This window comes from Chenopodium album, chromosome 6, assembly GCF_948465745.1.
Source record: "Chenopodium album chromosome 6, dcCheAlbu1.1, whole genome shotgun sequence".
Classification (NCBI taxonomy): domain Eukaryota; kingdom Viridiplantae; phylum Streptophyta; class Magnoliopsida; order Caryophyllales; family Amaranthaceae; genus Chenopodium; species Chenopodium album.
In genome coordinates this window covers 7,134,496-7,161,844 of record NC_137839.1, presented here as the reverse complement: position 1 = coordinate 7,161,844, position 27,349 = coordinate 7,134,496, and the positions used below count along the sequence as shown (strand labels likewise).

The window sequence follows — 27,349 nt, the reverse complement described above, 5'->3', positions numbered from 1 at the left end:
CTGTACTTTCGTTCAAGTTTCCAACGGGTCCTTGGATTTTACTACTGGATCGCCCCTTCAAATTACAATGCTTGGATTGATGTTCAAAAACGAGATTTAACGGCAGTTCTTCAAGAAGTTAACACGGCTTATCAAGACCCACATAAGCAAGTTGAGTGGTATTTACAGTTAGCAAAAAATAGTAGTAGTTTACAATTCCGAAAGCGCAAAAATTTCAAAATTGTCATTAGAGAAACACTACTTGTTTCTCAAGAAGAGAAACTGGGGTGCCCCCATCTACAAGTGGACAAATTAAGAGAGATTTTATTGACCTTGAGGAATAATATAGATTGCAAAATTAGGCTTGAAAGTTGTAAAACCTCAAAATTAGAGATGATCTAAAAGGCGTTCCTAAATAATTTAAGTTTAGGTGTGTGTTTAAAAATATGGATTGAACAAGGTTTGAACTCAAGACCTCAAGTTTCAAAACTACATTGCTTGCTAGCCACTAATTTTTAAGATATTATATGTCATTTAATTAAAATTAAATATAATTAACGATTTTAACGTGGAATTAATGTAATATCTCGAGGCATCGCCCGATGCCTAAAAACTAGTTAAGCCTAAAAAAAATAGGCTCAAACAAATACTATGGCAAGACTCATGAGCTGGGATTTTCCATAAAGTTGAGTTATACACAATTAGAGTTTTTACAACACATCAAAGAATGATAAAGTATATAAATCTCATCCTAGGCTTTGACCATTAACTTAAGATTTTTGGTTGACTTCGTCCTTATCACGGTATCAAGTGCCAACATTACAGAAAGGTCATAAGTTCAAAACTCATCCACCCCACATGGAATATCTAGCGTCGAGTATGAGGGGACCCATACTGCATTCATACTTCAAACCCAAAAGACTCTCACATGAGTGGGCGTGATTAAATTGATCCTGAAATTCAACCATTAATATAAATTTTTGGTTGATTTGGTCCTTTAACCATTAATATAAATTGAAATGAATATTTTATAAGAGAATGAAATTAGGAGCTAAACTAAACTTATTAGAGCTGAACTGAACATAACTTATTAAAGCTAAACTAAACTAAATTGAACTGAACTTATTAGAGCTGAAAATAATCGTATGAGAACAAACCCTTAAATATATACACAACATTACCTATCATTAAAAACTAAAGAAGCGATATTACTCCGTAATTAATAATCCTCTCACAACCACTAATTAAAATTTCGTCGCCACATGGCATCCACACTTAAGAGGCCACAGGCTAGAAACTATCCAGATAATCCTTTTTGATAAGCCGCAGCTCCCAATGACCCAATAATCATCCCCAGACCAAAGTACCACCCCCAAAATTGGACAAAACTTTCTTCACACAAAAAACTGTGACCCATCCAACTACAACATACATGAAAATGATAGCCATCAAAAAGATAGAATGTGAATGTTGTCTCAACTTTGTGTCACCTATTTTTTTTCTAAGTATATAAGTAACTTGAAAATATAAAATTATATTGTATGGTCCTTAATAATTTGGCCTTCTCTACATCCTCCCACCATTTTATTTTAGTTTTGTTTGTTCTTCCAATTAAAACAACACCACCCTTAAACTTCAAAGTGCTAGCTCTCTCGTTACATACATACTCTTACCTTATCTTCCTATCTTAGCTTCTATCTTTAGCCTTCTCTCTCCTTTTATTGCTTCATGTCTTGCTTATATATCTTACTCTTTCTATGATATCTTTTTCACTATATTGTTGTTCATAAGTACATTTGTTATCCTCGAAAATTCGCCTCCAACAATCGAGCTAGCTATATATGCTTCAATGCATGGTTTTTGTTGATAAGCTTCCAAATAAATAATATAAGTCTTGTGTTTTTGTTTTATGAACTTGAATATTGGTTGAATTGAGAGAGTTTGGAGAGATAAGAGAGGTTGTAAGATATGGCTCCAAAGGCTAGTAAGGCTAAGCAAAATAAGGCTAAAGGTGAAAAGAAGAAGAAGGAAGAAAAAGGTATTGATGAATTCTTTATAACTTTATAAGTTTTAGTTAGCTTATTTTTGATTTTTTTTTATTTTTTATTTTTTATTTATCTCTACTATATTCAAATGGAGTTTTTATAAATCAACAGTTTTATCACGTCATCAATATTTTATAAACTCTCTCACTGCACAACCTTAGGAAAAATCAAAGGTTGTAGAGTATCGAATTAAAATATTAATATATTAAAAGTCATATTTAGTTAAACGGTAATTGGTTGCGTCACGTAAAAAATATTCTTTTGTATGCTGTTTGAACGTTAAAAATAAGTCTATTTTGTTATGATTGAAATATACTCCGTAAATAATTAAGATTTTGTTCCATTTAGCATTACATGTATATAGTCATAGTATCTAGAAATTACTTATTTTCATTTGTGTTATTACTATTGTTTGAGTTTGAACGTAACTAATTTAAATTTTTTTGATTGTAAAAAAAAAAATATACAGTTTTACCAACGGTGATTGAAGTAACAGTTGACACTCCAAATGATAGTCGAGTTACTCTCAAGGTACATATTCGCTCTATTTTATTGCAATACAATAAACTCGTTATATACGCAACATATATTGAAATTATTAGAAATATTTGCTAAAAGAAATTTGAAAAATAAATAGTTTAGAGGATGAGATTTTCGCTAAGTTTTGTGTGGGCACTTTTGGATGTAGGGGATATCTACTGATAAGATTTTGGATGTGCGAAAGCTGTTAGCAGTGCATGTTGAGACATGTCATTTAACCAATTATTCTCTATCTCACGAGGTTCGTTTTTTTCTACTTACATTCTCCTTATTGGACCATGCTTCTTGTTTCTATTTTTTTTTCTTCTTCTTTTGTTCTTCAATTGTCGGCCGTTATTGATTAACGGACGGTTTAGTCATCTCAAATTACATAGAAATCACTCGCTCTACATGCAATTTGGGGAATGGTTAAGCATGTTATACAATATATATACTCGTTTAATAAGGCTTTGTACTCAACAAAATATACACTCTTTATAAATTAAAGTTGGTTTTTATTGATTTTGAACATGATTAGCTTTATTATACACGATAGAGACGATATCTTAATTTTATACAATTTTTCGCAAAAATTAATTACTATTTTGTACGATTTATGTGTATGATCTAATAGTTTATCACATAATAACTCGGCCATTAAATAAGGCCATTTAACCTCCTAGCTACTATAAAAGGAACAATATCTTCTAATTAAGTCTAATTATATGATGTTTTTTTAAACACGTTACTATACCTTTTGGTGTGACAAAATATTAATTAATGAATGCATAAATATGATATACGAATATGATATACGTCATAGACCAAAGTAGGTCAAATGTGGGTTGGTTGTTAATACGTAGATCACTAAATGACTAATTAATAACTCCACCTTGAACAATCATTTAAAAAATTTGTCTATCATGAGGGCAATTAGAATGAAAATGGATGCAATTGTGTGGAAACGAAAAAGAGTGCAATTATGCTGTTAGATCTCCAATAGCTAACTATTTAACTCCATTTATTTCAAAATAAAGACAACATTTAAAATATATGACTGAACTTTTATTTGTCACCTTTCCATTTAATTATTTTAACGAAATTTTCATTAGTGTATTGTGCATACTATATACTCTATTTTTGTGATTTAACATAGTTATTGGCTTGAGTGATGATCGGATAATCGCCTATAGTTTGAGATTATTATTTTTTTACAAAAAAAAAAAAATTTAAAAAAATTATTATATATTAAATTGTTATTTGAACTACAAAATTGTGGATTGGAGAAAAAAAAAACATAATACATTTCATTACCTTAAAAAGTTCAACATAATTAAATTAAATAATTAGCTAAATACGCAACATATTTTCATAACTTTTTAAATCACCTATTTTTTTTTTTTTTATATATATATATATAATTTTATAATGTATGACTTGAGTACTTTTGCTATTAAATAAATAAAATGTATAATCTGAAAAATAAAGAAAGTAATATAAGTACAGATAAAATAATACGAAGTATAAGTTTATCAAACAAAATTGGATTAACCAAGCCTATTTGAAAATCTCCTTTTCTATAAGATTATACTCCATGGATTATAGTTGTTTGGTTAAATTATGAAGCCAATTTATCAAAAATCATAATAGTAAATGTAGTTAGGTTGATAACAGAAAGTAAAAATGCTCATGTGGTAGTACTTAAATAAGGTGTATTATATGTTCATGTTAATAAATTATTTTTAAAGCTAGCTTAGTAAAGAATAACCAGGTCTAGTAAGGTGTACATCAGTACATACAACATGAAAATTAGGGATAATCATGTCGAATTAATTTGTATAAATTAAAGATAACACACCCTTGCTTAGGGGAGTTTAAAGTAAAAATCTTTCTAAATTTAACACATCCTATCATATTCCACTTTTATAAAATTTCTATACTTGACTATTACATTTATCATTATTTTTAAGTCGAGTAGAAATTATAGTAAATTACTACATCCGGTAATTATTACGTGCAACTTTAGGGTATTATTTATGAAATATAACACATTACAAAGTTGCGCATAACATTTGACGGAGGTCGTATGTCACACACGCTAATAAAACATGTCACAAAGTCACAAGACCAAGGACAGTCGCCCACCCGCCCACCCACCTTACTCTATTGCGGTTGTTTGTGTCGACATATTGTGATTCAATATGTGGAGGTTGGTATAACTTGTGCACGACATGCTTTAGCATCTTGATGGCCTAGTATGCCCTTAGCATTAGCAATGTGGCACACTCGCTACTACTAGTATTAAACCATTAATTAGCTATGGAGTACTACATATTAAATTTGGAACTGACACTAATTTAATTTTATTTAAATTCATTATAGGGGCTAGTAAATCGAATATCCGATCAAAATTAGAAACCGAACCCGAAATTAGTTGGGACCGAGTCCTAAAATTTGGAATTGGAACCACTTTAACCGGGTTCTGAAATTTAGGAATTGAATTTGAAACTACCAGGTTAATTGATTAAATTTGATACAAATTATAATACAATACTTATTTGATGAATCCATTTTTATTTTTAGCGTTTATTACATATATTTTTTTAAAAGAAATATTTATATAGGCATGACACTATTTTATTTATGTTTTTTTTTTGTTTTGGTGCAACTATTTTATTTATGTTAAGTATTAATAATATATATTTTTATTTTACTAACTGGATACATTCAACATATTTTTGCTTTTTAAAATATAAGAAATTTTAGATTTTAACACCTGACAATAACCTAAAAATGGTTTTTAACACCCCTAAATTTTTTTTATTTTTATTTTAACACCATAAAATTTTTCGAAAGTTAGATTTTACTACCACTTAACAGATTCCATCCATGAATCTGTTAAGTGGGGTCTACAACTCTACATGCCACGTGTCGGTTGTTGTTTGGTAAAAAAAAAAAATAATAAAATAATAAAATCCTGCCACCCTTTACGCCACCACCGCCTCCTTGTTCTCTGACATCACCTACCAAAGCCGACGGCCACCCAACAACCGCCACCACCACCCGTACCTCAATACCGGCACACCTCATCCCCAACCCCACCGTAATCCACCATAGCCGCGTCAAACACCGACCATCCCCAAATTGTAACCCCCTTTCCCCAAAAAACAACCACGATTTCGGCCATTATTGGCTGTTTTCTTGGCCATTTTCGTGGATGTTTTTGAATTTGGGGTTTCAGCTACGGTTGTGGCATGGAAGGGAGTTGGGCTCCGGTGATCGAGGCTAGGGAGGGGGCTGGAGAGGAGGGTGGGTTCGGTGTCGGCCGGTTGAAGCAACGTGAGTGGGGTGTGGATGTAGTGGTGGTGGTGGCGATTGTTGGGTGGCTGTAGGAGTGTAGGGTTTCACAGTGTTTTTTATTTATTTATTTATTTTAACCAAACAACAAGCAACACGTGGCAGCGTGGACCCCCACTTAACGGATTCTTGGACGGAATCTGTTAAGTTGTGGTAAAATCAATTTTCTTAAAAATATTATGGTGGTTTTTTTTTTGGTGTTAAAAACCATTTTCGGCTTATTGTCAGGTGTTAAAATCTAAAATTTCCTAAAATATATTTAGTTTAACATATATAAGATAAGTGGGTAACCGGGTATCCAATCGGTTCTGGGTCTAAAAAAATTGAGAATTGGAACCGATTACAACCGATTCCTTCGTTAATTACCCGGAGTTGAAACCACTAGGTCCAATTCCAGTTCCGAATCCGTCAATTCGTAATCGATTTCGATTCCAATCTAGATACTTGCATATTTTGCTCACCCCTTAATTCTTCTAATTATGAGAGGTCGCAACAATTGATGAACAATGCGACAATTATTATTATTACAAAGAGAGTGCACAAAAATTTAAAATTCCAATTATACCCTTTATAAAAACAGGTGAGGGGACCCAAGTTGAAAGATACGGTGGAAATCGTTTCTCTGAAACCTTGTCATCTCACCATCACCGAAGGTAATCTCTAATCTAATCATCTAGTAATTTCACCATTTCATTCTTTAATATAACACCTAATAATCTTTTTCTTTTTAAATTTATTTACAGAGGATTATACGGAAAACGACGCCGTTGTACATGTCAGGCGGCTACTGGATATCGTGGCATGCACCACAGCATTTGGGCCGAAATTGGGCCGGAAAGAGAAGGAAGCCGGCCCAAAAAGCGAGGAAAATGAGAAGAAAGATGACGTGGCGGCGGCCGGAGAGGTGAACATGTCTCCGCCGCCGCGGTTGGGGCAGTTTTACGATTTCTTCTCTTTCTCTAATTTCACTCCTCCTATTCAATGTTAGTTTTCTTTACTCTGTTTTTGTTTAATGCTTAATTATTTCGTTACAACTTAGACTAATTCCAAATTCCAATAGTAAGTTTAGCAATTTAGCTACTTTGTGTCCCAATGGTTAGTAATTACTAGCTTGTAATTCAATATCGTTATTAGTTATTTAAATTTACATTTATTAAGTTTTCAAAAAAAAAAAAAAAAATTACATTTATTAATGTATCAACCATTTATTTTGACAAGTTTTTTTTCGAGCAAATTAGGGCCGGTTCACTTCAGCTCCTAATTGCCTTCTCTCGTAAAATATTCATTAAAGCTCTATTCAGTTCAGCTCAGCTCCAGTTCAGTTTAGCTTAGTTCAGTAAATGTTAACTGACCTTAGCTTAGTCAAGCCAAGCTAATCTATTCTTTTATTTATTTATTTGTTTGTTTACAAAAAAAAAAAAAAAAAAAAAAAAAAAAAAAAAAAAAAAAAAAAAAAATCATTTTTAGCACTAATGATCAAGCTGGTAGGAAGGGGATTTTCGATAGTACAAGAATGTCTCTAGCTACAACTAAAGATGGCATTGGCTAGGCTGGGTCGGCCCCTGGCCCAGCATGAAAAAAGCATGGCACATGCATGGTGTAGGCCCAGCATGGCACATTACTATGCTTGCCGAGCCGTAGGCCGGCCAGGACCACCTTTATTTGGGAGAAGCATGATAAGACATGACACAAAAAGTAAGCTAAAATAAATAAAATTTTGCATAGGCATGGCTCGGGCACCAGCCAATCTTTTGAAAATTTTGGCCCGACACGTAACTCGTGGATCAGGCCAAGGGATGGGCCTAACCCACCCCAAAGCACTGGGCTCAGCACGAGGCACACAACAATTGGAGATGCTTTTATGTTTTTTGTTTTGAGAAAATTAATAAAAAAATGAAATTATTAAACACTTTCCTGAATTAAATAATATTTGAATTAGTGAGCCTCTATGAATGAATATAAAAAACAAAAAAAATACTAATCGAAAACAGTTGTAGCTTGCTCTAAGGGCCTGTTCACATTTACTGAACTGATTAGAGCTGAACTGAATTAAACTAATTGGAGCTGAACTGAACTGAACTGAATATAGCTGAAATGAATATTTTATGAGTGAAGAAAATTAGAAGCTGAATTGAACTAAAATGAATTGAACTAAACTGATTGGAACTGAACTGAAGTGAACAGGCCCTAAAGTACAATGCTAATATAAAAATAACTATTCAATGCTCATGTATTATACGAAGTATAAAAAAAATGTAATAATCGAAAGTGATGAAAAGAACACACTTGTTATGTGTCTCGGTAGTAGTAAGTTGGGAATTTATGTACAACTAGTTGTACCTTTCTCTAAGTACAATCATTTTTTATTTTTTTTGAAAGAGTTGGGTCCCTAACTTTTGATTAATGGAAGAGTAATTGATTAAAGCAATAGTGGGGTCTTTTCCAAAATACAATTGTCAAATTAATTTGGGGCAAATGGAAAAGTAAAGTCTAAAAACTACTCTTAATTTGGAACAAATGGAGTATTTTTCTATATTAATAAGGGTTAATATTAATAAGATAAGATATGGGCTAATAAGTTCACATAAGATGATAAGGTCTAATAATACCTTATAATAAGCCCTAATAATCTCAATAAGATATTGTAGGTTTTTATTTTCCCTCTACTTCAAATAGTTGGGATTATTCTTTATTTTGGGAGATTTGCAGCCAATTTGCTTTTGGAGAAGTATTATTTGAGATCAAATTAAAGGTTCATGTGTGGGATAGCTTAGGATGCTTCTCATTTAGTATATAATACTATATATAATTGCACTCTTTAAAGTCCATGTTGAGGCTCCTGTAAGCTTCTGAAGAGAACCTCAAGGCACAAACATTGTGATTGCCTCAAAATTGGCCATGGGAGTGCCTAGTGCCCATGAATGTACTCACAAACCAATCTTTTTGTCTTTTTCTATTGGGTGTTAAGGTGCATGTTTGATCATTGCTTTCCTAAGACTGAACTAATTTTGGAAGAAAAAAAAAAAAAATAGCAGGATGAACTAGCAATAACATTCTTAGGAATTTAACATTTGTGCACCTCCAAATTAATGTCAAACAACAATTTTTTCCATCAACATTGTTTGAATATGTTTTTGTTAGCTACATTTTCCACTCACATCTTGAAGACCTATATTAGGAGATCTAATATTATATCTCATGTAGATATTAGGAGATCTAATCGCCCGTTCCTTGAGGACAAATCAGAAGACGATTTTTTTCAAATTGATGTAAGCATTTTCTAATTAGTCTTTACTATTTGATTGAAACACCTGCAGGTTTCTTGTTTTTTCATTAAGAGTTTCTTTATAGCCTAATTTAGCTGAGTTTATGTGTGATGTATATCTTAAGGTCCGCGTTTGTAGTGGAAAACCTATGACAATTGTGGCTTCTCGACAAGGATTCTATCCTTCAGGGCGACGACATCTTAGCTGTCACTCAATGGTTGGCCTATTGCAGCAAATAAGTCGTGTATTTGATGCGGTAATGTGATGTTACCACCTGCTGACAGGGTATTGTTTAGTTGCACTGTCGACTTTCTTAACTTAATTACTCCCTTTTATGCAGGCATACAAGGCTCTTATGAAAGCTTTTACGGAACATAACAAGGTAATTAGACTTCAGTATCATGCCAAATTAGACTTTAACAGGAGATAAATGTATAATTTGTATATTTCCTCTCAGTTTGGGAACCTACCTTATGGTTTTCGCGCAAATACATGGGTTGTCCCTCCAGTGGTTGCTGATAACCCTTCTATTTTCCCACCTCTTCCTGTGGAAGATGAAAACTGGGGAGGGAATGGAGGTGGCCAAGGAAGAGATGGGAAGCATGACCACAGAAAATGGGCAAAAGAGTTTGCAATCTTGGCAGCAATGCCTTGCAAAACAGCAGAGGAAAGGCAAATACGAGACAGGAAAGCATTTCTCCTCCACAGTTTATTTGTCGACGTTTCAGTCTTTAAAGCTGTTGCTGCTATTAAGAATATCATCCAAAGCAATCCCACCATTCCTGTTGATGTACATGAGGAACAAATTGGAGATTTGCTAATTACGATTTCAAAAGATGTACCTGATGCTAGTACAAAGTTAGACTGCAAGAATGATGGTAGCCAAGTTCTTGGATTGCCCCAAGAAGAGCTCGCCCGTAGAAATTTAATCAAAGGAATTACTGCTGATGAGAGTGCTACTGTTCATGTAAGTATTTTCCAATCATCTGAAGCTATGATAATCCGATTTAAGAGTTCTATTATTTTCCTTATAAAAATGCTTAAGTGATCAAAATATGTGTTTATTATGCCAGGACACTCCTACACTAGCTGTTGTGGTTGTTAGACATTGTGGCTACACAGCTGTTGTGAAAGTTTCTTCTGAGGTGAATTGGGAGGGAAAACCTATTCCCCAAGACATTGAGATTGAGGACCAACCTGAAGGTGGTGCCAATGCTTTGAATGTAAATAGGTTAGTGCATTTAAAATTTTGTGTAGTGGCTATGTTTCTTCAAGCATCTCAGCTGCTGTGGCATAATGATTAATAATTCATTCTCTGCTTGGCTGTTTTACCAGTTTGAGAATGCTGTTGCATAAGCCACTATCACCATCATCTACTTCTCCTCAGCGATCACAAAGTACCGACCAAGAAGAACTGCGTTCTGGTAGGTCTTTGGTCAGAAAAGTGATGGCTGATAGTATATCAAAGTTAGAGGTAGAAAGTACTAAAACTGTGAAGCCAATAAGGTGGGAGCTTGGTGCTTGTTGGGTGCAGCATTTGCAAAATCAGGCGTCTGGAAAAGCAGAGTCCAAGAAGACTGAGGAGGCTAAGGTTGAGCCAGCTGTAAAGGGTCTTGGAAAGCAAGGGGTACTACTGAAGGAAATTAAAAAGAGAATTGATGAAAAGCACAACAAAAATGAGCACAGTAAAGAAGTTACTGCAGAAAATGGACTAGACATGAGCAAGAAATCAGATGGGTCTGATCAGAAGGAGCTGGAGAAACTTGCTGCGGAGAGAGAAAGCCTGTGGAAAAAATTAATTTCAGAGGCAGCATATTTACGTTTGAAAGAATCAGAGACTGGTCTTCATTTGAAGGTCATCTCCATATGAATCATTATAAAATTCAGTTTTGCTTCTTTCTTGTGTTGCTTTAAGTGCATGGGAGGTTCTCATGGTTCATTTGACTCAGTTGATAACCTAAAACACTAGTGTGGTGATGATCCATACTGATGTTATACCATTTACACTGTCAGGCACCTGATGAACTTATTGAAATGGCACATAAATACTATGCTGATACAGCCCTTCCGAAACTGGTTGGTTTTTCTCTCTTTATTATTTTTCTAATTTCACTTGCTCTAAGTTCAACTGCTTAATATGTGTATTTTGACTTCCATCTTTTTAGGTGGCAGATTTTGCCTCTCTGGAATTATCTCCGGTTGATGGAAGGACACTAACTGATTTTATGCATACAAGGGGCTTGAAGATGTGCTCTCTAGGACAAGTGGTAATTCCTCCATGTTTTTCTAGTTATTTCTAGTCCTTTCTGGTAGGAGCTCTATGTTTAGCATTGTTTCCATTTTCCGCATGGAGGACTAATCGTTGTCCTGGTCTCCTGGATGAGTTACTTGATCCAGGGCTGCTCTTGTGTTTGACTGTTAGATACTTAAAATAATGCTACAGCTTTAGAATTCTCTTGGATGTTACCTTCGCTTAAGCCTTCCCAAATATACAATTAAATGAACTAAACATGATTTGGTTACATTTTTGTGCCTATATTGGAAGTCAGAACATAATTTTCTTGGATGTTTTTTTTATATCGTACAACCTATTGATAACTAGTACTAGTTTACTTACAATATGTTTAGATATGAGACTTTTAGAAATTTTGTTTGCTGACTGATCTGTAAGACGTTACCTGGAGTGTACAGAAGAACAGTCAGGGAGTGGTGAAGCTATTATTCTGCCTGTATAAATTAGAGCCTTGTGTATAATTTAATTTCTGGATGGAACTTCCACTGATGATAAATTAAGCAAGGGCAAAGATTATAAATGATTTTGTTCTACTTTGCATTTGCACATTTTTTTCACCTTATTTTGATCCTTTTCCAATCATTTCTAGTGACTGATTAAGCTTATTATAAATGAGATGCAAGATCAACTACTGTCAACAGTCCACAATTCAGTCCATGGTTTTCATTGTCTGCATATTGCATCCTCTTTAATTCTGGACAATTGAAAGAGTTTTCTTTTTTGGTTATCTTCATTATATTCACTCTGAAGTTTTATGCTTAATTATTAGCATGATTTTCGAGGCCATATCTTTATTGTTTTTGCCTCCTTTTCCAGGTTGAACTCGCAGACAAACTCCCACATGTACAGTCTCTGTGTGTGCATGAAATGATTGTTCGAGCCTATAAACATGTATTGCAAGCTGTTGTTGCGGCAGTTAATGATGCTGCTGAATTGTCAAGTGCAGTAGCAGCATGCTTAAATTTATTGCTTGGATCACCATGTTCTGAGAGTGCTGATGAAGAAACTGTCAATGATGATAACCTGAAACAGAAATGGGTGGAAACATTTCTTTTGAAGAGGTTTGGTTGGCAGTGGAAACAGGAAACCTGCCAAGATCTTAGAAAGTTTGCCATCCTACGTGGGCTTAGCCACAAGGTTCATTTTGTTAACCATGTCATATACCCTCCGTCCTGAATTTGTTCACTTTGTCCCAAACTTCCAACGTCTTACTCTCTAAGACCGCTGTGATTTCGGACATGTTTTCCCGTCTATAAATTTAATTAAGGCATATTCAGAAATCCAATCACAAATCATTTTTGTGAAAGGTGATAGTTTTTCAAAAGAGAGTAGTTAGAAGAATTTTACCACTAAACCATATCATAAAACTTTCCCTGATGTTCTCGTGCTCTATTTCTCTGAACTTTTGGAGTCATTTTTTGCAGGTTGGGCTTGAGCTTGTTCCAAGAGATTATGAAGTGGACACCGACTGCCCATTTAGGAAGTCAGACATCATAAGCATGATTCCTGTATATAAGGTACAATGAAGGTCACAGAAATTACTTAATTTTTTAAGATATCCTTTTGTTGTATTAACTTATAAGTTTGATTCTGCAGCATGTCGCTTGTTCTTCTGCTGATGGGCGTACACTGCTAGAGTCATCAAAAACTTCCTTGGACAAAGGCAAATTGGAAGATGCTGTCAACTATGGGACTAAGGTTTCAATATTTTCTTTTCATGCAAATTAAGTTAAGAAAAGCTTTTACTAAACCTAATAGTCCTAATTCCTGTTTTTACGTGAAGGCACTCTCCAAGCTTGTTTCAGTTTGTGGTCCTTATCATCGCATGACTGCTGGAGCATATAGTCTTTTAGCGGTTGTGCTCTACCACACCGGAGATTTCAATCAGGTATGTGACTTGTTAACTTAAGTCTAGATTTAAGGAATTTTATATATATATGTATATAAGTAATATAACAACTTGAGTCAGGAATTGAGTGTTGACCCTCATTGAACTTTTGGGGAAATTTGTACTAAATGTTACCAAGAATAGATTCTTTACATATTGAAGTTTGTTGTTCCTGCTTAAATTAAGCTTGTAGCACTAGCATTAAACTATTCTGCAGCTGTTTGAATTAGAGAATTTTAATGTATCAAAGAATACTTCCGCATGAAATACTGAAGCATCTGCTAACTGCTATGGAAAGCTCCTTAACAAATCCTTTAAATATAAGCCATAAAAAGTAGAGAACTTGAATGTATCAGAGAATACTTCAGCTTGAAACACTGAAGCATCTGCTAAATGCTATGAATAGGGACTGGAACATTTCTTGTAAATAGTTTTCCTAGTAGCAGCATCCTCATGAAAAACATGACTGAAAAAAGTACAAACATCTTCCATTTTCTCACTATTAATAATTGGCTTTAATTAATCTACATGATATTATGTAGGCTACAATTTACCAGCAAAAAGCATTGGACATCAATGAAAGAGAGCTAGGACTTGATCATCCTGACACAATGAAAAGTTATGGAGATTTAGCTGTGTTCTACTACCGTCTTCAGCATACAGAACTAGCCCTAAAGTGAGTATTCAATTTTTTCCTGTTATTATTGTTGTTGCTAGAGAACTTTTACATTGGCTGCAGTTTCTGCGATGTTCAAACTCTAGATTAATTTCAATGCACGGGTTGTTTATAGGTATGCAATATAAGTTTTTATTTTATAATATATTTTTATTGGAAAATGAATAGTTTATAAAGGAGAAGAAGGGGTGAAAATTAAAGGTAATTATAAAAGATAATAAGTTGAAGGAAAGTGAACCAAACAACATTCATACATGTATTGAATTAAGCTAGTGTGTGTGTGTGTGTGTGTGTGTGTGTGTGTGTGTGTGTGTGTGTGTGTGTGTGTGTGTGTGTGTGTGTGTGTGTGTGTGTGTGTGTGTGTGTGTGTGTGTTTTTAATATGATAATGGGAATTAAAAAAAAAAAGTTAAATGAAGTGACATGTGGCATTGATGAAAAATTAAAATAATATTTACATGTGGCATAATGGGGATGATGGTTTGTGTTTTTAAATCCAACAAGTATATAAGAAGTATAGATATAGATATAGATGAGAAAAGGAGATTAGTTATTACTCTGAAATTTTTAGCAAAAAGAATGCTGAACACAACTGTGATAATTTTTTTCCCTCCTAATGGAAATATTGTTAAGCTCCACCAAATACGTCACTTTGGGGAGATTCACTTGTACCAAGTTAATACTAACGTCCCATTTTTCCACTAGGTGGGCTACCGTATTTAGCATTCCACACCCTTTTCACATGAGAACTAACAAATCAAAGTGTAGCCTATCTTTACTAACATAATTGAAAAAAAGGCTAAAGGAGTGACCCTTACAACCATTGTGAATTACTTGCAATACATTCACTGCATGGCTCTCTACATAATTCTTGAACCCAGTCCTTTTTCACGATCCTTACACCAAAGCTGGCAGCAGTAGCTTCTACACACTCTGCACACCACCTCTGCTGACCTGATGCATACCTGCAGCACACAGTAGCCCTTGTTGGATGTAGTGCTTCAAATTATGGTGGTTAGTTGCTGAATACACCTAACTGTTCATCATGTTTTGCTGATCCAGATATGTCAATCGTGCACTATATCTGTTGCATCTAACCTGTGGTCCTTCACATCCAAACACTGCTGCCACATATATTAATGTGGCAATGATGGAAGAAGGTTTGGGGAATGTTCATGTTGCATTGAGATATCTTCATGAGGCTCTAAAATGTAACCAGAGACTGCTTGGAGCTGATCATATCCAGGTCTTCTTTCTCATCTCCCTCTTCTTGTTTCATTTATTATTCTTCAGTCAACAGACTCAACTCATCTTGTACTCAAACATATTTTAAACCTTGTTTCCATCTCTGTCATTCAGACTGCAGCGAGTTATCATGCCATTGCTATTGCTCTTTCTTTGATGGAGGCTTACTCCTTAAGTGTCCAGCACGAGCAGACCACACTACAAATTCTGCAGGCAAAACTTGGATCAGAAGACCTACGAACTCAGGTAAATATATTTGAAATCTTTAAGATTTGTCATCACAGCCCTCAGAGCGTAGACTCAATCCATAGATATTTTGTAGGATGCTGCTGCATGGCTTGAATATTTTGAATCCAAGGCGCTAGAGCAGCAGGAAGCTGCTCGTAATGGCACCCCAAAGCCTGATGCCTCCATTTCTAGCAAAGGCCACCTGAGGTATTCAAAATTTCAACGATTCCTAACTTTCCAATATCTTATCTCAAATCTAATAGCATAATAAGTGCATAAGTCTTTCATCGTTCGTCTCCTACCAAATTTCAATTGATGAAGAATGATTAGCAATTTGTTTTCAGTTTAATGCTATCGCCCTTTATTACTAAATCTGATACTCCCTCCATGAATATATCCCTTAATAATAGGCTAGGTCTATATTTTGGTACGTCCCAAATAGTAAGGCCCTTTCTAATTTTAGCAAGTTAAACTTTTAACCTGCGGTACCTGCTCATACTACTTGTGGCCTGGTGAATACATAAAAACTTTAATCGAGAAGAATATATATGGAATTTCAACTCAGTGTTTTAAAAATATCTTTGAATTAAATCTGGCCTATTAACATTGGAAGGGAGTATACAGTATTCTCACGGGCCATAGCAAGTTTGAGTATGACTTCCAGAAATGGACTATTTGTATTGACAGATTATTTTGAGGCTTATCTTTAATCTAAAGTATTATATTTGGGTTTATGAATTTCAAAACAGTGTATCAGATCTTCTGGACTATATAACCCCAGAAGCAGAATTAAGAGCGAGAGAAGCCCAAAGGAAACAAGCTCGTGCAAAGGTGATGATTGTACTATTTGTTCCTACCAAAATTGATTATGTATTAACGCTAGATACTGATAGAGTGCACAATAAACTTACAGGTAAAGAGCAAAACTGGGCAAACCTGGGAAACAGTTGAAGATGAGTCACCCAAAGATGAAAACATATCACCCATATATCAAGCTGAGAGCAGCAATGACAAGGAAAATAAATCCGAACCTAATCTTCCTGAGCCTGAACATGAACATGAAAAAGAGGACAATCTGAGTGTACAAACCGTCACCATCTTGAATGATGATCAGTCACAAGATGACACTTCAGATGAAGGATGGCAAGAAGCTGTTCCTAAAAGCCGGTCAACTACAAGCCGCAAGCCTTCTACTTCACGGAGGCCAAGCTTAGCAAAACTCAATACAAATTTTGTGAACCAACAACACTCTCGATTTCGAGGGAAGGGTGCAAATTTTACATCCCCGAAAACTCCATCAAATGAGTCTTCTGTTATAAGTCCATCAGTCCCCAAAAAATTTACCAAGAGTACAAGCTTTAGTCCAAAGCAAAATAACACAGCTACCTCAGTTGCTGCAACTGAGAAAGTGGTAAATACCAAGCCTGCACCAGCTAGTCCAGCTTTGGTTGAGCAAGTTCCCAAGTCACCTCCTCTTGCAAGTTCAATTAATATTCAGACTGGTGGAAAACTTTTCTCGTATAAAGAAGTTGCTCTTGCCGCACCTGGAACAATAGTTAAGGCAGTTGCAGAACAATCAACCAAGGAGGATATCACTGGTCCAGAATCAACTCAATCTGAAGAAAAAGCATCAGTTGAGGTTACAGATGAAGAGACAGCTCAGAGGCCTAAGGATGAGAAAGTGGAAGAAACTACCAGTAATGAAGAAAGAAAATCTGGAGATGGCCTAGAAAAGGTACTGCCAAGTGAAGTTAAGACCGGTACGATCAAGGATGCAGAGACTCAGGTCCAAACAAGTGCTGAAGATGGAAATTTGAGTACTGTATTGACCTCAGATCTGAAAGATGAAATTTTGGAAAACAGAGACACAGAAAAAACACAAGTCTCAGAAACAGAGGCAGCAGGTTCATCTGACCCTCAGCCTCTTTCAAGTGGAGTCAGCGCTGAATTAACAGTAGAAAGCGATGGAATTCCCTCTCCAACAGAAGGGGAGAAGCAGGAAGGAGAAGAAAGTGGGAAGGAATCAACCAAGAAACTTTCTGCATCAGCCCCTCCTTATACTCCATCGACTGTACCAGTTTTTGGGTCTGTGCCAGTTCAAGGTTTCAAAGACCATGGTGGTATACTACCCCCACCAGTAAATATAACACCTATTATGGCTGTTAATCCTGTCCGTAGATCACCCCATCAATCAGCTACTGCCAGAGTACCTTATGGCCCACGGTTATCTGGGAATTATAACAGGTCTGGGAACAGGGGGAACCGCCTAAAACCTGGAATTCACAATGGAGAACATATTGGCGATGTAAACCACTTCAATCCTCCTTTAATAATGAACCCACATGCGGCGGAGTTTGTTCCTGTTCCATCATGGCTTCCAAATGGATACCCTGTAAGCCCAAATGGTTATATGGGTCCGTCAAATGGGATGCCAGTGTCTCCAAGTGGTTATGCTACTATGCCTCCAAATGGTGTTGCTGCATCGCCTAATACTTACCTTCCCTCCTTAAATGGCATTCCAGAGGCTCAAAATGGGTTCCCTGGATCTCCTAATGGTTCTTCAGAGTCCACTGATGCTGCACCGGTTGAAACTGCTGTTGAAAACACTGATCAGGTTGTGACTGAAGGAAAATCGGAAAAATCTTCGTCAGTAACTGCTGCTGAAAACAACCAGATTGCAAGTCTTGCCACTAAAGAAAAGTTGGAGACCTCTTCGTCAGACACTGCTACTGAAATCAATGATCGGGTTGTGACTGAAGAAATATCAGAGAAAACTTCGTTTGAAACTGCTGCTGAAAACAATGATCAGGTTGTGACTGAAGAAAATTCTGGGAACCCTTTATTAGAAACAGCTGCCTCGAATAAGCTAGTAGGGGAAGAAAAACCTGAAGCTGTAAATGGTAAAACTGGGACTAAAGAGTTTCCTGTTGCAAAAGCAGCTCGATGTGATGATGTTGATGTGGCCGCTGACGCAGGAAATGAGCATACCATAGTTGAGAAAAAATCAAGTAAATGTTGGGGAGATTACAATGACAATGATGTTGAAATTGTTGAGGTAACTAGTTAACAAGATAGTTTTGTTGATAGAGAGAATTCTGCAAACACATTTTGCCACCCCATGATGTGCAGCAGCAGTCTAACAAGTGAGCAATAGAAGCATATTTTGAAAAGCAGTATGCTTTTGGTTCAGATCTGACTTGGTTATGCAAAGCATACATTATACAGGTGCTTTTGGTTTATACTTGGAAGTAGTGTATACCAAGTGTTTCAAGTTCACGAGCATACTTGCAATGGAGGTTCAACCATACCATGGCACAATGTACTGCTCCATTTTTATGCTAGACAATACAAATAATCCTATGTAGTGCAATTTGTGTAATATTTTGTTGATAGAAATTGTTTAATGTACAAGTAGAGAATAAGATAGAGCTGGGAAAGAGTTTTTCTTTTTTTTTTTTTTTTTTTCTTTCTTTTTTTTTTTTAGCAATTTTGCATTCATTTTTTTCCTTTTCAGCCTTATGGTATGGCTGAAGGTCCTTTTGTAAAAGACTTTTTAACAGTGTTAATATGCAATGCTGTGCTTTCAATTGAACAGAACGTTTTCTGCAATCATATACTTCGTATATATATCTATAATACTTGCATTGAGCTCAGAGTATTACATTATTCATACACTAAAAATTGAAGCACGAAATTTACCTATAGCTAATTGATGTTTCTTGAAACAAAAGTATTTATCATTATCCTCCTCTTCAAGAATCAATTAAAGATTTACACAATATAATAAGGTTTCTGAGAAGCAATAAGCTTGTTTAGCTGTATATACCAGTTAGTAATGGAGCTTCTTCCAATGTTTCCTTCTCCGCCTTTACTTTACAAACTTGAGTGACAATTGATTTAGTACTTCTATCACCATCCTTTAAAGAATGTGTATCTGCTACAAGTTCCTGATTACAATCCAAACAGCTGAATTTTTGCTGCTGTTATCTGTTATTTGCAAACTAAAAACAAGTAGACATGCCCTGTCGCCAGCGCAGAAGTATCATAATGGCTGCAGTATGAGTGAGAGCTGCTCCGACAACAAACACATGAAAGATCTGGTGACTGTGTCCTGCAAGATCAAAGAAACCTGGTTTCCATCGCTCAGGAACCCTACTGACATAAAACCAAGCTCCGGTGGCATATAAGATACCCATAAGAACCTCATACCCAAGGGCTACTAACAGCTGTGGATGATCCCAATGAAGTGCAGCTGCATGAACTGAAGGAATCACCCCAGAGAAGCCCATTCCAAGAAAGAGGCAGGCCCTAAAAGCACGGAAACGAGGTTGGGCGAGAGAGGGAGTGAAGAGAGTGATGATAGCAAGAATACCAAGAATGGTGATGGAAGTGAGATATAAAAGGCTAAACAAAGGTTGGCAATAGAAGCAGTAGTAAACTGGGGCGTAGAAAGAGCAGACTATCATGACTGAGATGCCGGCATAGTCAAGACTCCAGAAGAAGCGGGTCAGGCGCTTTGAATGGCAGGCAAGGAGATGAGAGACAGAGCTGAAAACCAAGCAACACATAGCCCCTGCTAGAAAGACAAACCAAGGCCATATTGGTACGAGTTCAGTGCCTTCTGCGCTGGTGTCCAACAGTGAGGACTCTGAGAAGTTCCTATGATGTCCACCCTGCAGGAGAAATAAGCATTACCATGAGTTCAGTTCAAGACTTAACCAAATACGAATGCCATTATGAATTTTTAAACTTGTACTAGAACTAGTTTTCTTTTTGGCCTGTTTTCTTTGGCTGATGTATTCTCTTGAAGAGTTTGAAAGATTCCTCTGTTCAAGTTTTACATTACAGTAGAATCAATATATTCACTCAGAGCCTCAGAGGTATGTTGACTTAATGCTTAAGGCTTCCCTGCACCTAGGGGAATCAATAACTCTGTTTCAATCCAAAGTTACACTGTTTCTAGGCTCCATATTGTGTAAGTGCTAATGATGAAACCAAAACACAATGCTCGGCCAATGTACATAAGACAAGACCATTGACCTTGAAATGACACTTGGTTCAGCCTTTTGTCGCATTACATAACATGGAGCTTCTTTTTTTTTATAAATGAAGACAATTTCTAGATCGATGTGTATCTATCAATTATAAGAAGTATCAATAGAAATAGTGATCTTCATTGTTTCTTTGACGAGTCTAAGGGAATTATCTAGTCTAGGAATAAAAGGGAAACTATTTGGGCACTCCCATTGTGAGAGCACAGTTTTCAATGCTCTACTCAAAAGAAAGAATGTCAGAATCAAACTAAAGAGTGTCAAAATCAGTTTCTCAGAAAAACTTTGAGTTGAAACGAACGTTAATCTATCTACTCAATGTCTCTTTTCTTTATAAGCTTGAAAATATTGAGTTGAAACAAATTAACTTGACCTTAATGATTCAATTTAATTCATATTGTAAGAAACCTTACTTTGAACCGAGTTGGCTCAAAAATGAAAATGACACATTGATATATATATATATATATATATATATATATATATATATATATATATATATATATATATATATATATATATATATATATATATATATATATATATATATATATATATAGGGGAGGGATCCGGTGAGAATAGGTCCATATGTGAGAATTCATACTTATATGAGAACTGATTTAAAATTTAGAACATGTGAGTAAAATTTTAGAACATGTGAGTAAAAATTTAGAACATGTGACTCAAATTAAAATTCTGAACATATGAGTAATAAATTAGAACATTTGTGTGAGTAATATGTTTAGAACATCTGACTTAAGATTATGAACATGTGAATAAAAATTTAGAACAAACTGATATAGAATATAGAAAGTGTGAGTGAAGAATTTAGAACAGAATTTAGAACATACGTTTTAAAATCTGGAACATATAATTAAAAATCTTAGAACACACGTTTTAAAATTTAGAACATATAAGTTAAAATTTTGGAACAAGTTATTTAAAATTTATGACATCAAACTTAACTAATTTATGGTTTAGAACATGTGAGTACTAAATTAGAACATTTGATTTAATTTAGAACACCTAAGGAAAAGTTTAGAACATCAGATTTAAAATTTAGAACATACGAGTAAAAATTTAGAACATAAAGAGTGTTCTCACATATGAAAAATTCTCACATAAGAAAAATTCTCACAAGAGCCTTCCCCTATATATATATATATATATATATATATATATATATATACGATATACAAAAATGGAAGCGGAAATAAGTGAAACTCACCTGAGTCATATTTCTCGAGCCATTGCTCCAATTCATTGTCAACGTTGTCATCAATGGTGTTGCAATGAAAGTAGTCCTGGCCAACAAAGATTTAGATTATATCGTACATTTTTTTAAACTGGACATGCTGATTTTGTTCTCTTCATCTCACTTCAAAAACTTATTACATATTTTAGCTATAATCAGAATGTATCAAACTACACCAGAAAGAATTAGTCCAAATGCTTTATTTTTATTTAATTAATACCAAATATCCCAAATTGTATTGATAAAATAATATGAAAATGAGTTATCTGGATCATACACATTGTGACATATACAAGAATTTCACTTGATAATGTATTTTCTTGTACAAATATGTAAATATATGGTCAACGTTTAATCATAATTTTTTAGACTAAACATTAATAAAAATAAGACAAGTACGTTAATTAAGCCAAAGGGAACAAATTTTTTTTATCCTACAACAATAATATGATAGATAAATCATGATAATCAATAGGTAGGCATTCTTCTACAAAAAATGGCAACTAAATCAGCAGTACGTATTTTCCATCCCATAGTTAGAGTTCTAAGAGTTTCTCTCTATATGTACTAGACGTATTATGCAGATACATCTGTACGTACCTGATAAGTACATCATTCTTTCTCTAGTCCTCTATCTGGTCAATTAATATGTATCATGATCTTGTTTCATAATTTGTTGTTTTAAGTTGTAAAAAGGCTTATAGCTTTTCCTTCAATTCCTAACTGTAGACTTACCAGATACCACTCAAAAACTATCCTTGCGCAATTTTTAATCTCCTTATAAACAACTTGGATTGAGATGAGGTGATGAGTTCTCATGGTAAAAAAATTGTTGATATATAGCTACTCAAGATTTCCCCCAAATTACAATGAATGATGTCTGCTATAATTTTTTGTTATAATTTTATCTTTAAGGGTTTGATTTTGGTTGATTTGTCAATTGATACAGCCTTTTGAAGATAGAATGTGTCTAGGAGTAGTACCATAAGTTGCTTGGTGGAATTTGGCATATAGGCTAGCTTTTTTGTCAGCATTTAAGAAAGAAGTAGAGGGTCAAAGAAGGGGAGAGGATGTGAAAGGAGGCAAAGTGAATATAGATTCACCACTGCTGAACGATAGAACCACACATAATCAACTCACCACCAGCTTAATAATGGAAACACGGCAAGTAGAAAATATCCTAAATAGCGCAAAACTAGATTATTTGATCAGAAGAGAGTAAGGAGTGAAGGAAGGAGAGGGCAGAAGAAAAATGTAGCAGTGAGTCGTGAGAGATTAGTTTCGTTTTGATATACATCTTATTGTTATTTTTGCATTAAGGAAGACAAGTCAAAGACTAAAAACCCTGTGTTTTTCTTTTGTAAATGAATATGAATACAATCTTATACACCTATCTCAAAATTATTATTTCCAAGTACATGAAGATTTACAACAAACCTAATTTGTACTTGTTACCTCTAATCACTAGGTGTTAATTTGTACTTGTTTCCCCCATATCGTTGCTTCGAAATAGTAAGAAAACTTAGTACAATCATAGGCCAATAAAACACTAGTTTTAGTTTTGGCAAAAACATATACTTCTATCTATCTAAAAGACCCGTAAAGATATCATTAGTCAAAGTTCCGCATTAACATATGACATATGTGCCGATCAAACTAAAGCTCTAAAAAACGTAAAAATTTCAAGCAACTAACTAACCATTTAAGCACTTATTATAAACTTCTCAAGCTTCTTTCAACTCAAAGAACATAGAACAACTTAAATTATAAAAATGAACACTTTATTCAACTTCCAATAAAGAAAATAAAATATAAAAAAATACCTAAAAAAATTGGAAAAAGCTCCATCACCCTTTGAGCTCTCCATCAATGTCGCCACCGCCATCGCCGCAAATATCAAAAACCCTCCCAAATGCCTAATTTACATCATTATATACAAATCAAACAATCAAAAATCAACAATAAATAATTGGATTGAAAACAAAAATGACGAAATTAATTAAATTACTAACGTCCAAATGTTGAGCGTTTCATTATGCCAACAAAAAACGCTGAGAAATGTATCTTTCAATGGCCATTCACAACGATAATAATCTAAGATGAAATCGTTATCTTTCATATAATCCGGCAATTCATCGTACTTCAATAATCTCCTCCCCACCTTTTTCACTCTCATCGTCGTCGTCGCTGTCGTAACTCGATCGATTTTTCCTCGTTTGTTGAATGATTTACGGCTCATTTCTGTGAATCTGATCGGATTTTTAGGGTTTCCGGCGATGAATCGTCGGGAAATTGAAATCTCCGGCGTAATTTCTGTTCTTAAATCTTAACTAACTTTGCTGTTTCTGTTTTTCGCGAGTTAGCTAAGCTGATATTTTGGGAGGGTGGGAAATTTGGGAGGAGATATTTTGGTATACTCTATTTTTAGGAGTTAAAAGACAATAATTGGGCCCTCAATTCTTGATTTTTTCACCTTTTAGTAGAGCTGTTCATGGACGGGTCAACCCGCTAAGCCCGTCCAACCCAGCCCGCAAAATAAGCGTGCTTGGACAACCATTTTGAAAAAAATTGAAAATTTGGGCGGGCTAGGCCCGGCCCGTTAATATAAATGGGCGGACATGGGCAAGACAATATGTACCGTGGGCTAGTCCGCCCGACCCGTTTATTTCAAAAATTAATAGTTTAATGATTTTTTAGTTAGTTGATTATGTAGTATATTTTAGAAAATAAATACAAAGAGAATACATTGGACTCCAAGCTATTACTAGCTATAACTATTTATTTCAATTTTATATTTTATCATTATACTTGTATTAAATAAGTTCATTCTTTTCTATTTTTCACTAACATATGTCACAAGTTAAATATGTTTTTTTTTCCTAGTATCATTAGTGATCAAGAAATTTTTAAGATAAGTAAATCAAAATAATATTAACATAAGTAAATGATAAGAAAAATTAATTAGTGTTAGATATATGTAAAACAAATATTTTAGGCCTGTGAGCCCGTGGACAAGCCCGACCCGTTAATAGAGCGGGCTTGGACAATTTATCAAGCCTGCATAAAAGGGTTCGGGTTAGCTACAATAAGCCCGTTGGACAAAAATTGAAGTATAGGCCCGGCTCGTTTCCCGTCCAAGCCCGCAAACGATCACCTCTACCTTTTAGATATTCAATTCTTTTTTTCATCGTTTGGATACTTGACCCATTTTCTGGCAAAAAAAAATTAAATCACCCAAATAATTGGGTACCCTTGGTTAAAAATCGAGTACCTTGGATTAAGTCATGGGGGGGCCACCCAAAAAAAACCACGGGTTGCTTTCTCTCTTTCCCCTTTTCATATTCCTTTATTCTTGCCTTTTCTGAAAAATTTGTCACGGAGGTTGGTGAAGAACACAAGCTCGCAACCATTTTTTGAGGTATGTTTGATTACGCAGCCTTGAGGTATGTTTGATTACGCAGCCTTGAGCCTTGTAGTTGTTAATTTGTTAAAAAAAAATCGATTTTTTGGCGATTAATTATCGTTTTGTTGCGATTTAGGGTTTTTGGTTTTGTGGGTTAATAACGAAATTGAAATGGTGAATCGTTGTTGTTTTGTCAAATTATTTGCGCTTTGTGATGTTGTATGTTGCTGCTATATGTGAGTGATGTTGGATTGTGGGTAAATGTTGTTGATTTCAGAATTTTTCATAATGGGTTTTGATGTGTTTGGGATATTTGGTCATTTTTTAATCATGGATTCGGTTAGCTCGTTTTCGAGAGGTAAATTGGTGGATTGGATTAATGGTTTCATATAGTTTGGGTTTATGCATGTCAATCAGAGTGGTTTTAATGCTAGGTAAAGATTATGCTTTGGATTTTTGAGTGGCAAAGTAGTGAATTTTAATTAATGGGTTTTGTTCGCTTGTAAGTGTTTGATTGGTGAAATTAGAGTAAAAAATTAGGATTTTATTAATTTTGAAACGCCCAAAATTCAAGCTACTGTAAGTCTGTTATAAAGATTGCTACAATCTCTATTGAAAATCATCAATTGGAGAAAGTTTTTATACACCCGATTGATTGGTAAGCTATTGCTTTGGCCTCTTCTTTTTCTTCTCTTTTCTTTCTTTTTTTCTTTTTATATACAATCTCTGTTGAAAATCATCCATCTGGGCTGAGTTTCTGATTTTGCGATTCTTCAACTAGGAAGCTGTAGATGGATGACAGTGGACTAATCACACAGTGGATGAAGCAGTAGCTCTTCAGAATGTTTTTTTTTTTTATTTTGGGCAAATCGTGGATGATAAATTTAGCCTTAAAGAAACTGGATCTGCATTCTGTTTTGCAAGGATGTATTCATGGCTTTTTTTGGCTGCTTTAGATTTTTTTTTTAATTTTAATTTAATTAGTTTTTAATTACGTATGGTTAAAGGTGAGTTAGTTGGTGTGAAAATTTGTTAGAGTACCCAAAGGGTGAAAAAAATTTGAGTACCTAAAAGGTGAAAAAATCAAGAATTTAGGGCCTAATTATTGTCTTAACTCTATTTTTAGACCACCGCGGGTTTTTTTTTTTTTTTTTTTTTTTTTTTTTTTTGTTGTTGCCCGAAAGAAGCAACTTAAGCGTTAGTTACAAAAAGAAGAGTATTGGCTGGGACATCACCAGCAGAATCAGAGTTTAAGTTTACATAAATAGATAATTTAATTTTTCTCTGTTAAAAGATACGCTACAAGCGAGGGTGGTTGGGGAAAAAATACATGTGAAGTTCATGGCTTCCAAGCATCTTTCACAACTAAGTCAGCTACTGCATTGAATCTGCGATCTTCAAAGCGCGATTCCAGAAGGTAGAGCTCCCTTATCGTTTAACAATTTACGAACATTAGCTAAAATTGTAACACCCCCAAATCTCCCTCTACGGAAATACCAGTATAATACGTATAATTATATCGTAGAGATAGACTTGGGCGTATTACCGCCGCGTGATTACGCAAGACTACTCAAAATACTTAACTCAACAACAAAACTTGCAGCGGAAACTCAACTTTCTTTTATTAATACTTATAAAAATAGTAACATTGTTATGAGGGCTCAAAAATAAAGACAATACCAACATTCGTAAACTAGGTGAAGCAAATCCCTGGACTCCCATATGCTCATTCATGACTCCACCTGAAAACAGTCATCACTGCTTACCATTACGGCAAACAGGGCGAACCAAAACAAATAAGAAATACGGATTAGCAAAATATGCTAAGTACGATAAGTGCAAGATAGTGTAAACTCCATTTATTTGCAAACATGCTTTTAAAACCAATTCCAATAATTAATCCAATAAATTCAAAACTCATTATTCCAAAACCGATTCCAATGATTCAATATTCAAAATAATAATTAATAAAACCAATTCCTTTATTAAGAACCAATTCCTTTTAACCCAATTCCTCACCTAAGTGTGCACAACCCCCAAGCTAGTCTCCTTATATTACAAGGCTATTCTTGAGGAAAGACCCGGTCATACAAAGTCCAAGGCCTTATCAATAAACCAAATCCGCATAGTGGGATTACTAACATG

At 34.8% G+C, this 27,349-nt stretch overlaps 2 protein-coding genes across 2 annotated transcripts; one reads left to right on the top strand and one right to left on the bottom strand.

The window, feature by feature from the left end:
- Positions 1–1,534: 1,534 nt before the first annotated feature.
- On the top strand, positions 1,535–18,684 carry LOC145635773 (protein REDUCED CHLOROPLAST COVERAGE 2-like). Its single transcript, XM_081687126.1, has 23 exons — positions 1,535–2,017; positions 2,494–2,555; positions 2,713–2,805; positions 6,481–6,553; positions 6,644–6,883; positions 9,105–9,169; positions 9,291–9,422; positions 9,507–9,548; positions 9,624–10,133; positions 10,240–10,397; positions 10,502–11,021; positions 11,180–11,242; positions 11,332–11,433; positions 12,276–12,596; positions 12,884–12,976; positions 13,056–13,157; positions 13,243–13,347; positions 13,890–14,023; positions 15,085–15,268; positions 15,382–15,513; positions 15,590–15,702; positions 16,245–16,326; positions 16,409–18,684. The coding sequence occupies exons 1-23, from the start codon at positions 1,948–1,950 to the stop codon at positions 18,560–18,562; spliced, it is 5,550 nt and encodes a 1,849-aa protein (XP_081543252.1). The 5' UTR covers positions 1,535–1,947; the 3' UTR covers positions 18,563–18,684.
- A 251-nt stretch (positions 18,685–18,935) lies between these two features.
- LOC145635774 (heptahelical transmembrane protein 3-like) lies at positions 18,936–24,230 on the bottom strand. Its single transcript, XM_081687127.1, has 4 exons — positions 23,814–24,230; positions 23,625–23,717; positions 21,775–21,850; positions 18,936–20,168 (listed from the first exon to the last, which is right to left on the bottom strand). The coding sequence occupies exons 1-4, from the start codon at positions 24,038–24,040 to the stop codon at positions 19,497–19,499; spliced, it is 1,068 nt and encodes a 355-aa protein (XP_081543253.1). The 5' UTR covers positions 24,041–24,230; the 3' UTR covers positions 18,936–19,496.
- Positions 24,231–27,349: the final 3,119 nt, after the last annotated feature.

What these genes read in the sequence shown, in the direction of transcription:
- LOC145635774 (XM_081687127.1), bottom strand. Translation starts at nt 24,040, where the DNA reads ATGAGCCGTAAATCATTCAACAAACGAGGAAAAATCGATCGAGTTACG. An exon ending in GAAACGCTCAACATTTGGAC is followed by an intron (nt 23,718 to 23,813) that starts GTTAGTAATTTA and finishes GATGTAAATTAG; the next exon opens with GCATTTGGGAGGGTTTTTGA. An exon ending in GCTTTTTCCAATTTTTTTAG is followed by an intron (nt 21,851 to 23,624) that starts GTATTTTTTTAT and finishes TTTGTTGGCCAG; the next exon opens with GACTACTTTCATTGCAACAC.
- LOC145635773 (XM_081687126.1), top strand. Translation starts at nt 1,948, where the DNA reads ATGGCTCCAAAGGCTAGTAAGGCTAAGCAAAATAAGGCTAAAGGTGAA. An exon ending in ATTATTCTCTATCTCACGAG is followed by an intron (nt 2,806 to 6,480) that starts GTTCGTTTTTTT and finishes TTATAAAAACAG; the next exon opens with GTGAGGGGACCCAAGTTGAA. An exon ending in ATACAGCCCTTCCGAAACTG is followed by an intron (nt 11,243 to 11,331) that starts GTTGGTTTTTCT and finishes CCATCTTTTTAG; the next exon opens with GTGGCAGATTTTGCCTCTCT.